This window comes from Rhododendron vialii, chromosome 1a, assembly GCF_030253575.1.
Source record: "Rhododendron vialii isolate Sample 1 chromosome 1a, ASM3025357v1".
In the NCBI taxonomy this organism is placed as follows: Eukaryota; Viridiplantae; Streptophyta; class Magnoliopsida; order Ericales; family Ericaceae; genus Rhododendron; species Rhododendron vialii.
In genome coordinates, this window is record NC_080557.1 from 24869458 (window position 1) to 24882010 (window position 12553).

General features: G+C 46.1%; 1 protein-coding gene across 1 annotated transcript; it reads right to left on the reverse strand.

Moving 5' to 3' along the window:
- Positions 1-8129: 8129 nt before the first annotated feature.
- On the reverse strand, positions 8130-12235 carry LOC131326078 (uncharacterized). Its single transcript, XM_058358673.1, has 2 exons — positions 8412-12235; positions 8130-8291 (listed from the first exon to the last, which is right to left on the reverse strand). The coding sequence occupies exon 1, from the start codon at positions 10200-10202 to the stop codon at positions 9321-9323; it is 882 nt and encodes a 293-aa protein (XP_058214656.1). The 5' UTR covers positions 10203-12235; the 3' UTR covers positions 8130-8291; positions 8412-9320.
- Positions 12236-12553: the final 318 nt, after the last annotated feature.

Genomic DNA, 12553 nt, shown 5'->3' on the forward strand with positions numbered 1-12553 from the left:
CTCAAGGCCTTTGCCATTGGTACCGAGGACCTTAGAGGTGGATTTTTGGATCTCCTAAAGAATATTCCATGCGCGTACTTGGAGGATATAAAAACCCGGGATGTCATTGTACAAACAAGTAGATAGATTTTGATTGCATCATTTTTAGATCTAGATCTAGATTTTGAACTGTTCTTGGTTGTTCTTCAATTTCCAGCTTTGAATCTTTAATTTTCTGTCTCAATTAGTTAGTTTTTGATAGTGTCGTCTTCATTAAAGTTGTAGCAAATTACTCGATCTATCGCTTAATCCAATTTTCTTCTAGCATTGTTATTTCAATTATGCTAAGTAGATTTTTGCTTGCTCTTATCTCAATAGATATGTGTGAGTAGTTTTCCAAGGTTAGGTCATGGGATGATTAGCACGTCATTGCTCAAATAGAATTGCATTTTTTACTATAAAGTTTAAACCTTTGGTTCGAGAATCGATGTGGGGTTCGGGTTTATTTGTCAAATTGCTAAGGTATTAATCTCCTTGATCATGTGTAGGTAAGAACATCGCCTACTTACCACACATGATGCTTGGAGCTCTGATGCACAAGGCATTTGCTAAATAAATTCTAGAGCCAGCTTGGTAATCGAACCACCCTATTTCCCGGTTTTGGGACCTTAATTGTGTATCCTGAACCGCGTAATTGGGTGAGAAATGCAGTTTAACTTGAGTCGTGAGTGTTAGTAATTCCTAGACCTAACCTGCCTTTTATCTTAGTTTATTCGCTTTTCAATTTAGCCCCTTTTAATTTCCACTACACACGTAAAACCAAGTTGGCTGTCTAAAAGCCAAAAGTCCTTGCTTGCATCTACAAATCCAGCAAAGTCGTATTAATTATTCTCTTGGGTACGATCCCGGTCTTCCGAATTATCATGCTTCAACTGACGTATTAAGCCCTATGCTTGGGGCGTTATTCCATATTTTGGATTGAACGAAGCATGCTGCTACGACCATTTTGCACGACATGATGCACAAAGAAGTTGAGGTCTATGCAGATGACATGATCGCCAAGTCAAAAACTCGTGAGGGGCATGTCCCTGTTCTTCGAACGACTCCGTAAGTATAGAATGCGTCTCAATCCGCAGAAGTGTACTTTTGGAGTCACAGCAGGTAAAATGCTTGGCTTTCTGATCACTACTAGTGGGATTGAAGTTGACCCGTCGAAGATTGAGGCTGTACTTGAAATGATGCCACTAGAGTCTGAAAAGGGAGTGCGGAGCTTTCTGGGGAAGGTTCAATTCATCAGCAGATTCATCGCCAAGTTAACTTTGACTTGCAAGCCGATGTTTCATCTTCTAAAGAAGAACACTTCGTTTGTATGGACAGACAAGTGTCAAGCAGCTTTCACATCCATTCAGAATTACTTGCAGAATCCTCCGGTCCTCATGCCACCGATTCCCGGGAAGCCTTTGATACTTTATTTGTCTGTGAATCCTTCGTCTATGGGGTGTTTACTAGCTCAAGAAGGAGATAAGGGTGTCGAAAAGGCCATTTATTACTTAAGTAAGAAGATGGTCGGATGTGAAGAATGCTACACAGCTCTGCAAAAGACATGTTGGGCTCTTGTTTGGGCTTCTAAGAAGTTGAGACACTACATGCTTGCTTATCCAGTGAAATTGATTTCTCGAATGGATCCTCTCAAATATCTATTTGAGAAGCCAGCACTTACTGGTAAGTTAGCACGTTGGTTGCTCTTATTGGCAGAGTTTGATCTTGAGTATGTTACAAGGAAATCCGTCAAAGGACGAGCAGTCGCAGAATTTTTGGCCGATCACCCTATTGATGGACCGGAGGACTCAGATTTTGTGTTTCCAGATGAGGAAGTGCTAACAGTTGTCGAAGACGTGTGAACACTCTACTTCGATGGAGCAGCCAACCAGAAGGGATATGGGATCGGAGTACTGTTGATTACACCTGATGGTTCTTACATCCCGCTTGCGTTCAAACTCAATTTCGATGTCACAAACAACCAAGCTGAGTATGAGGCCTGTATTGTGGGTATGGAGGCCGCTCTTACCCTCGGTGTGGAAAAGCTCGAGGTCATTGATGATTCCAATCTTGTCGTATCTCAAGCCAACGGGGACTGGAAAGTTTGTGAAGAGAAGTTGAAACTTTGTCATCAGGACTTGGAGGATCTTATTCCTCGTTTTAATAGAGTTACTTTTACTCATATTCCCCGCTTGAAGAATCAATTTGCTGATGCCTTGGCAACCTTGGCTTCCATGGTTGAATTCCTTTAGGTGTCAAACTCCGCCCTATTCTCATTGAACAACGGGACTGTCATACATATCAGTATGTCAACGCTGTCGATGATGTAGATGATGGCCTACCTTGGTACCACGACATATGGAATTTTGTTGAAAGTGGGGAGTATCCGACTGAAGCTTCTAAGAAGGATCAACTCGCGTTACGAAGGATAGTCGCCCAGTACATCCTTTGTGGAGGGAAGTTATACAAGAGATCCTATTGTGGCATGCACAAACTCTGTGTCAATGGCTCTGAAGCCGCAAGGATTATGGAGGAAGTTCATGAAGGAGTCTGTGGTCCTCATATGAGTGGTGTCATGCTTGCTAGGAAAATCCTACGACAGGGTTACTTCTGGTCCACGATGGAATCTCAGTGTGTGGATTATGTACGGCGTTGTCATAAGTGCCAAATCCATGCCAACCTAATGCATGTTCCCCCTTCTAACCTCTTTGGCATGACTTCTCCTTGGCCTTTCTCTGTGTGAGGCATTGATGTCATCGGCATGATCAGGCCATCTGCTTCGAACGGTCACAGGTTCATTTTGGTAGTGATAGATTACTTTACCAAGTGGGTGGAAGCCAAATCCTACAAAACCATAACTGCAGTTCAGGTTGCCCATTTTATCAAGAAGAACATCATCTATCGATACGATGTACCTCAAGCGTTTGTGTCAGATAATGGGACTCATTTCAAAGGCAGGGTTTTGGAATTGTTTGAAGAGTTCAAAATCCAGATCCATCATTCGACTATTTATCGCCCTTAAACAAATGGAGCTGTCAAAGCGGCAAACAAGAATATTGAGACGATTATCAAAAAGTCTGTTGAGTCTGCCTAGGACTGGCATGAGCAACTACCTCTAGCACCTTGGGGGTATCGAACGTCAATTCGAACATCGACAGGAGCGACACCATATTTTTTAGTTTACGGGGATGGAAGTGGTACTCCCTATCGAGCTTGAAGTACCGTCATTGAGAATCATGGCAGAATGCGGACTTACGAAATCTGAATGGCTCACCGGGAGGTTTGTGGAACTCATGCTTTTCGATGAGAGGAGACTCCGTGCCCTATACCATGTTCCGGGGTATTAGCGAAGGATCACATGGGCATTCAACAAGAAGGTGAAGTCTAGGGACTTGGTTGAAGGAGACATGGTTACGAAGGAGATTCGGGCGCCTGTATTCGATCCTCGTGGCAAGTTTCATCCGAAGCGTTCAGGGCCTTACATTATCAAGACCATCCTTTCTGGGGGAGCAGCTCAACTCATAGACCTCGACAGCAATGAGTCCTCCACTTTGGTGAACCTGGATCAACTCAAGCGTTACTACCCCTGAAAGAAGCTCGTTGGGCCAAAAACTACAAGGGTTGGCAGTTCCAAGCAAAACTTAGAGCAAGCCCGCTGGATCAAAAACCTGAGAAGGCGATTCAGGCAAAAATAAATAGGCAATATTCAAAAGCTCGCCAGGCCAAAAATCCGAAGTGGCGGCACTAGGCAAAAGTTAGAGTGTAAAAGGAGAGTAAAAAATACTCGAGCGAACCTAAGCTTGAACTACGTTTTGACCTGATTCTTTGAAAGAGGATATGTAGGCAGTCTCTTCGTGAGATTCGGTCACATTCCATCAACTTGATCCGTGGTTTGCCATTTTGGAATTTTCTTCAACATTCAAAGAGGTGTGGTGCTCAACATTTGGATCAAGAGGAGAAAGTTTTAAATCTTTCGATTTTATTCAAACTACTACTTCTATTACACAGCTGAGCAAAGCCTTTAAAATAGTTAAGCATAAAAACAGAATAAAATGCTAGAGGCCTTAACGGGCTCACAGTTTATTCTAGATCATTAGAGTGTGTCAGGAGTTAGTCGTCACTTTGTCTTCTTGCGATTTCCCTTCTTAGCCACGCTTTGTATTGATGCATGAGCTCTGTACTGAAATCTGGTTCTGCTCTGCCAAGTTGCCGCAGGCCCCAATTGTGCTCATATCCGGCCAAGTTCTGTGCAGTGAATGCAAGAATGTTGAAAGTTTCGATTCCGGCTCGATGCAGTCCTTGACTTATCCCTAGCTGACAGAGAATGCAACAGGGAGTGTAGAATGTGAAAGCGGTCAGCCCGGTTATCACCATCCTCTCGAAACCTGTAGAATTAAGGGCCGTGTCTGGAATGTTCAGGGCCTCATGCCTCCAGATGATCTCATTCGGTAGCATTTCCTTCATGAATGTGTACCACTGGTTCACGGACATTTCCGGGTAGATCATCCCGCGCTGATGCATTTGACCGGGCAGATAAGGCCAGTTTGCCTCTGGTGCCGTGAGCAATCCCAATTTGTCTAATAGCTATAGCTGTATGAGTGGGTGAAAAGACAAGTAAGGAGCCATATAAAACTTGAGTGAGAAAACAAGTGAGGAGCCCCGACGTGACCTAAGCCGATAGATGAGGTAAAAGGTAAATGTGCGAAAACTGGAAAAAGGTGAGCTGAGTGAAAGTTTACCTATAGTAGGAGTGGACTACCGCTGAATACGTTTGTTTGGCCAGTAGAAACCAAATCTAAGCCCATGAGTGTCTCTGCTAGAACCAGCGGCACCACATTTCTTCGAGCACCCATTTGAGCCGCAACGCTCACCAGCGAGGGGTTGACTCGCCCATTCGGAGATACAAGCAAGTAAGCGGCCAGCACAGTGATCGTTAGGGCAAATCGGCGTCGAGCCTGCAAGGCGGTGTCCTCTGTGTTCCCTTCAGGCCCATACCACTCCATTAGGTGCATGATGTTAATTTGCCCCTCAGTTAACAGACTTTCGGCTGCTCCCCTCGAAATGTCGAGACATGCTTGCCAAAGTTTTGGCATGTTCTTCCTGTAAGGTGGTACGACAATCACGCTCGAACAAAACCCCTGGAGATATGCTTGGAATTCTTCTACAGTTGGGCATAGCTCGTTGTCCCCAAACCTAAAAACATGAATCTCTGAATCCCAGAACTGTAACGCAGCCATCAGAATTTTGGGGTGGACCCTCACGTTTCGAAGAAAACAAAAAGCGGCCAGCCCGTGAAATCGGAACAATAGCCAATCTCCGGCTACAAAGGCCGTTAGCCACGAGCTAATCAAGACTGGAAGATTATTTGCCATTATAGGGGTGTTGAAAGTGCTAGCTCTGGAGGATGTGCCTCACATTTACAGAGGCATACTCTTTTATAGCCAAGGCTTGGTAAAATATCCTCCTTTTCCCAAAGCAAATATTTGAGCAAGGTGGCATTGCCCCCTTCAATGCAAGGACACACCTGTGAACTGCCCTAGAAGTATCCTGGATGGCCAAGGACAGTGACAAGGCTTTCAACGTCTCAAATTCAAGATGGGTCAAACAAAGACGGCTTAACAGCAAATTATCATGGCACGACAAACTCACTTCATCGCGCGATCCTTCTTCTATCGCGCGATTGTCCCAGACCCTCGCGCGATGGTTTAGCTTGCAATTTGACAGTTTGCAGCAGCTACTAACCAATTTTGGTCATTTTTTTGTTCTAAGGGGTATTTTGTACTTTTGATGACTCCAGCAAGTCATTATTGGTATATGTGCCTGTGTCCAAGTGTCGGATTCATAGTAGCGCGTTTAACGAAGATTTTGGACCCTCGGTGGCCCATTTCATGGTCAAATTGGGATTTCAGGTGGTCGAAATTTGTTTCAGAGGCTTTCGCCCCATTCTCTCATGCCATACAAGTCATATAAGCCTAATATGACTGTACGGAGGTGTCAATTCTAGTTCGGGACATAATTGAGTCATGTTTTGCATCTTGTGTCCATTTTTGTGTCTTTTTTTTAGCACTTTTTGGTCTAAACTTTACTCCGGGATGTATTTTTCAGTTCTGTTGATTTGTACGAGTCATGTACATGTTTGACCTCATAGAAGTGTCGGTTTTATCAAAATTGAAGTATTTTGAGTTTTGGTTTGTCGTTACCCAAAATTTCATTCTATTGTCTGTATCCTCGTATCTTGGCCGTGTCCTAGGGTGTGTCCTTGATTTTTCTTCTGAGCTAGTCACATCTGTACGTTTTTATGTGTCTGTAAGCAGTCTCAGCATGTCATCAATGCAAGTTTGGTATTAGTGGTGAGTTTTATCTGCTCTAATCTACTGCAAGAGTAAATAAATCGCGAAAATACAAATTTTATAGCTAAACCATGATCTATCCATGTCAAAATGAAGAAAACTACTGCATGTTTGGCACTTCAGCCAATCAAAATCATCATGTCTACTTGGGCACACCCACCCGCAAACCAAAAAGGCACGCAGGCCTCGAAACAACTATCAAATGCCAGACGGGGCCTATTCGCCCATCATCTACCTATCTACTTGGGCACGTAGGCCCAAAAGCAAAAGCCAAAAGTGCAAGAAGTAAGGGAGGCTTCGTAGTAGCCCTCAATCCTCTCCGAGCCAATCTCCGTCACCGTCGTCGTCATCTATCTCTCTGGGATCATGCTTGTATCCGGGATCGTCTGCGGTGTCATCAGAGCCGCTGCCGTCTAACGATCCCTCTTCCTCTTCTTCTTCCTCCTTTTCGTCCTCCTCCTCAAAGACCTCAGGCAGGATTAGTCGCTTCTTGCGGATCGGCTCATCTTGTGAAGGCTTCTGGCCATCTTGATTTGGTACCGCTCCTCTGCGCACGCCACGGCCTCTCGGGCTGCCTCCTCACTCATGGCGGTCGGCTGTGAGCCTCTCGTTTGTCGCTTGGTAGTAACTGGAGGAGTCGGAGCCCTCTCTGCTAGCTTCTTCTGTGGAGGGTCTCTGACGCTTTTTCTTTTAGGAGCCGCCTGTCTGTGTGCCTGCATCGTAATTTTTGTGCATTAGTATACATATTGCATATCGTATGTTTGAAAGCAGGTATGATCAATATCAAATCAATGGCTATCAAAGCATAATACGTGTCAAGCAGGGTTGCATATATCAAGTATCGAAAATAGGAATGTATCCTTTTTTGAAGGGTATACCTGAGATCTTTGAGCTGATGGAATCGGCGCTGGATAGCGCAAGTCCAATGGCAAACCACTTGCCGCTCTTCTTACTGCATTCTCCAGTGCAAGCATGTGACGAACAGCTCCGTTCGCCCACTCAGTTAGTATCTGCAATAGCGAATTGGGGGTTATCAGGGCAATTCAGCGATAATTCAAATCTAGTGACATGCAATGAAAGGAAACAACAATGTCTTATTGGAACAGTAATTGGCATAGGCTTAACTCTGGCAGGGGCTAGGTATAGCTCAGCTGGATTGCCATAAGAGTCTACCACTGCTATCTTCCATAGCATCTCAGATGGCCCACCTCTCACTGGTCCGCTCAAGCCTCGTCTCACACGGCCTTCGCCACCACTCTGTCTCTCTCTTGCAACCCTTCTCTCCTTAACAGCTCCATGAGCCTGACTTCGAACCATTCTGAACTCTCGAACTTTTTAGCGGCCCTGCCAAACGCTCCCTCTGGTATGTTACATAGTCCGTGTCAAGACGTAAGTGGCATGTCAGGTCTGTGTCAGGCTGCGTAAACGTTTCTAGCTCAGCTAGTGTGTGCTCCCCTGTGTGTGAGGCCCACGGCGAAAGTGGCCCCGGCACTTGGAACTCAGTGAAGCCGAGCGACTGGCGTGTCACCCGATCTCCCAAGTACCACTACCAACCAAAGGCAGACTCCAGCAACACTCTGCTAGCCATCACAACCCTACTCCTAGCCAGGTACTCAGGCTCTGGCCCTACCACTCTCCAAGGATCCCACTCGATCTGCACACAGGATAGGGAAACAATGCAAGAATTCATCAGCGACAGCATTAAAGCAATACAAAGAGATGTGTACTTTGTTCAGTCAAGTTTTGAGCTTATACCTGTGAGGGTCGAAGCTCGTCAAGGTATATTCAAAAGCCGTTCAGGTCGCCTCTCTCTTTCTTCTCTCCCATATTCTTTTTGCTCTAGATGTGAGCACGAGGGAGAATCCCCAAATCCAAGCTTTTGGATGCTGCGCGACACATGTTCAAAACCTCGCAGGCCCAAAGCTGCATGGTTCACAAGCAAAGCGAATCAACAGTGCATTCAATAATACAATCAAGCAGGCCATACAATCAAATGGATATAAGTATAATATGAAATTGTGCTTTACTCTATTGAAATCATACCTCCCTGATTCTCCAATACCCAGCAGTGCTCATCTCCGTCCTCGACGAGTCGCCCAAAAAACCATAGGTCGCGCCCAATGCCGCTCCACCCCAGTCAAAGCGCGAAGCTGTCCTCAAGTCCCTCAGTGCAGGCAGGTATGACAAATGGACCTTACTACGCCTATTCGGATACAAGGACGCGCCAAAGAGGTACAGTAGGTATGCCCGGGCCATCTGCTCCGCTTCCTGCTCAGTTGTTACCTTTTTCTTGAGGTATTTGGTGAACTACCCATACCTTGCCATCCCTTCCACAATCTTGGGCGCTTCTCCCAAGAACCACTCTAGAGCCACTGGGTCCTCGTGAATGCCCGAATCAAACAGCATAGGCTCGCCCCCAACTCTCAGGCCGGTGATTGCTGCAAAGTCAACAGGTGTCACTGTCATCTCCCCTGGAGGTAGGTGAAAGGTGTTGGTAGTGTCCCTCCACCTCTTTGCAAGTGCCACTAGGACGGCATGGTCATTTCTGGCCGGGGTAAGGGTCTGTATGAACTCAATGAAGCCCACCTCGTCTATTAACTGCCTCACCCTGGCGGGCAAACCCTGGTATAACGCCAAAGGGCTACATGCGCCTCAGAAACCACGGATATCCCTCTACCTCGCTCTAGCCTGTTTCAGACACAAGGACAAGCAACGAGAAGGCATGTCAGCATGCAAGGCTTTCATTCTCAAGTTCTAGGTAGTCAATGCAGCCTAGTAACGGATGGTTGGTTCAAGTTATTATGTTGCATGCATGGCATTCGATATAAAGATCATGGTATTACAATTGGTCTTTTCTTTCGAGGATTACCGTATATGTTTCAACATTCAAGCACAAATGGGCAAATTCAAATTTGAAACTATAAAGAAGGTTTTCTAGGAATTTACCTCTATCTAGCTACTTAAAATGTGGGTCTCGGGATCTCTCAGGATGAGCTTAGGGTCATACTCCATCCGCTGTGGCCTATACACCGCAAAGCCCGATGGCATAAACAAGTGTGGCGTGGGTGGCATGTACTCCTCTGCTGTAAAAGGGACACGAGTCAAACTCTCCGCCTCTATCACTGCTGTCACTTTGGGCCCGTACACCCTAGCTCCGGCCCTCTCTTCGGCCTCCATGCCTCTTAGGGCCTCTTCCTCCTCGGCTCTCTCCCTCTCGGCCCTCGTCGCAGCCTCTGAAGCTGCTATCACCCTCTCTCGCTCCTTTTGGGCTTCCAAAACAGCAGCCCCTATCGCGGGGTTATCCTCCAAAAGTTGGGCTAGTTGTTCGTCACTCAGGAGCTCTGTGACATCCTGTTTCATGATCGGCCTGTGGCTCGACGATGTCGCCGCTGGCCGGAAGAGCACATCCTTCTCTCTATACATAAAAGGGACCCCCGGGGCCTCTTCCTCCTCAGCCGTTACACCCTTGCCTCTTACCAGATCCCTCGGTGTAAACCCACTCGGCCCCATGTCATCACCATCGGCACCGCTGCCCCCGGCGACTCCAGAATCACCACCAATCACCACCGAGCCTTCCACTGTTACGCTCGGGTCCAATGGCCGAACAACAGACCCCGTGGCCCCAGCCTCCTCCGTCGCGCGATGCTCGTCATCGCCACCGACTTCCTGCACATGGCTTTGATCGCCATCATCGCTGCCTGCTACCACTGCACCAATACCCAAGACAGTCTCCACTGGCTGTTGGTCTCCTATTTCAACCTCCATTGGTCCTCCTTGGTCTTCCGGACGATCAACCACTTCTCCCTCATTACCACCACTGCCATGGTCTGCCATGGATGAGTGAGTGAGTTTGGGGCTTTTGATTTTGGGAAGAAAATCAACGGTTTGGAAGAGTTTTTGAGGGAGAAGAGAGTTAGAGAGAGTTTGAAACTGTTGTGAGTGGTTTCAGAACGTCCCCGTCGATTGTATGGAAGAAAACAGGTGTGGGCTTTTTCCAGACCCAAGCCCTAACAGGAAACCCTCGCGCGAGGGAGTGGCTCTGTCGCGCGATGGTCCAATCCAGCTTCTGGACAGGCTCGATCATGTTTGTCGTTCTTACGCAGGCCCATGGTTTCTCGTTATGGCACCGCAGCAATTTTTATGGTCGTCATGCTTTAAATGATCTTCAAATCCGGAGTTCTTTTGTATCCCCAGCGGTAGTCTGCCTGCACACACGTCCAATTTCAAATCAAGGATGATCCATCCGTCCAATTTCAAATCAACGACGATCCATCCGTCCAATTATCAATTAATGACGATCTATCCATCCAATTATCAATCAACGACGATCCATCCGTCCAATTCCAATCAACGATGATCCATCCGTCCAATTCCAATCAACGACGATCTATCCGTCCAATGTCAAATCGGCGACGATCTATCCGTCCATCTCATTTATTCCCCAGGAGAGTTTATTCAATGATTGATCCGCTCTTCGATCCATTGGTGCACGGTATTTCTATATACTCGTCTGCATTTTCCATTTTATCGGTTTTTGGGTAAATTGGAGGGGTGTCTAGAAATCTTTGACGTTACCCGTACCAATCAATGGTGCTCCGCGTGCCGTTAAAGAGGGACTACTGTAGACACCCCAATCTGGTTTCCTAATTGTTTTACATTGTTTTTTTTTTGGTTTCTTGCTTCCCCGATGATGAATCAGATCAAAAACAGTCTCGAGAGCGGAATGGTTTGAGCTTGGAGTGAGTGGAGCTCGTCTTAACCCAAAAACCCTAAATCAAAACCCTGACCTCGCGATGATCCATCTGTCAGGTGTTGGTCAAAGTCAAAGCCTTTACTGTTGACCATCACAGGGCTAGTTTAACCATCGCGTTGACGGTGTCACTTCATCGCACGATGGTTAACACCTGTCACTTTCACCTTTTTCCTATAGGATTTTGTGATGATCAGGGGGGCCACTGTCCTGAGGAACCCTATTTTCGTCGACTGAATAGTGTTCTGCAGGTGCATGGGTTGCACTACCCTCACAACCACTCCCATCACCTTGTTGGCCTCTTCCTCCACCAAGGGAAGATGGTCAGCATTGTCGGTTGGTTGGTAAGCCAAGTTCTTCACCCACCATACACCTTATCTTGCCCTATGAGTACCCCCCATGGTACTTCTTCCAAAAGGTTACCAATTCTCAAGCAAAAAAGACTCTACAAGCCCTAGCACATTTGATATCTCCTCACTCTAACCACATCCATACACTCATTTTCCAAGCTACACCATCTTGTTCAATCCATTTTCAAGACACTCAAGCAAAGGTATAATTCCCTACTATTTACTGTTTTGATTCCTGAGGGGGGCTGTCAGGGCCAAGGTTGGTAATCTATACCAGTCCTGGTCCTAAAGTCAGCAAGGCTACAAGAAATCGTGCACTAGCACTCCCACGCGCGATGGACCCAATCAAGCCGCGACGGTTCTCATCAGCGCGCGATGGTCCTCATGGGGATGGGACGCTAGTTTATTTTCTGTTTTATCAGTGTTATGAATAACTGTGAAGCATGACTAAAACTGATTCACTATTTTGCATGATAAAATTCGTAGTTTAACTTAGAACTCTTATTCATTAGCTTGGGAATGCCCCTGGGTTGCTTCTGAACATGTCTCAGAGCCCAGGCATGCAAAGTAATTCTTGAAAGTCTAGTCATGACACTCGCGCGATGAACTGACTCCATCACGTGATGGTCAGCCTGTTTCCAGCAATTGCCCTTGCATGGGCAACTTGGTCTAAAGGCCTCTACTTTGGTACCCCCATTGTTTAGGGGTCGTGTTTTATTCTTGTTATCCCTTGTTGTAATTATTATTTACTTTCAGTAAATATAAACTGCTTGGTTTGATCCTAGGTGTGCACTGGTCCTTCCAGAGCCCAGAAGGAGGTAAAATTGAACCTATTGGAAGGATGGTATGAGTCTAATGCGCGACGGTTGACATGCATGCTAGCAGATTCATGCATGCAAGTTGGCTACTGCTTGTATCAGATTCATTCCAACGCACTATTTTAATGTCCAGCCACAGTGTTGGATCTTATCCCATTTATTTTCTCGTATATCATTCATCTGTGCAATCTTGTTCACATCCTGCAAATTGTTATAACTTTAATCCTTGATTAACTGGTTCCCCGCCCTAATTGGCTAAAAATTGGT

Excerpts from the sequence above, each read along its gene's own strand:
- LOC131326078 (XM_058358673.1), bottom strand. The coding sequence starts at position 10,202 with ATGGCAGACCATGGCAGTGGTGGTAATGAGGGAGAAGTGGTTGATCGT.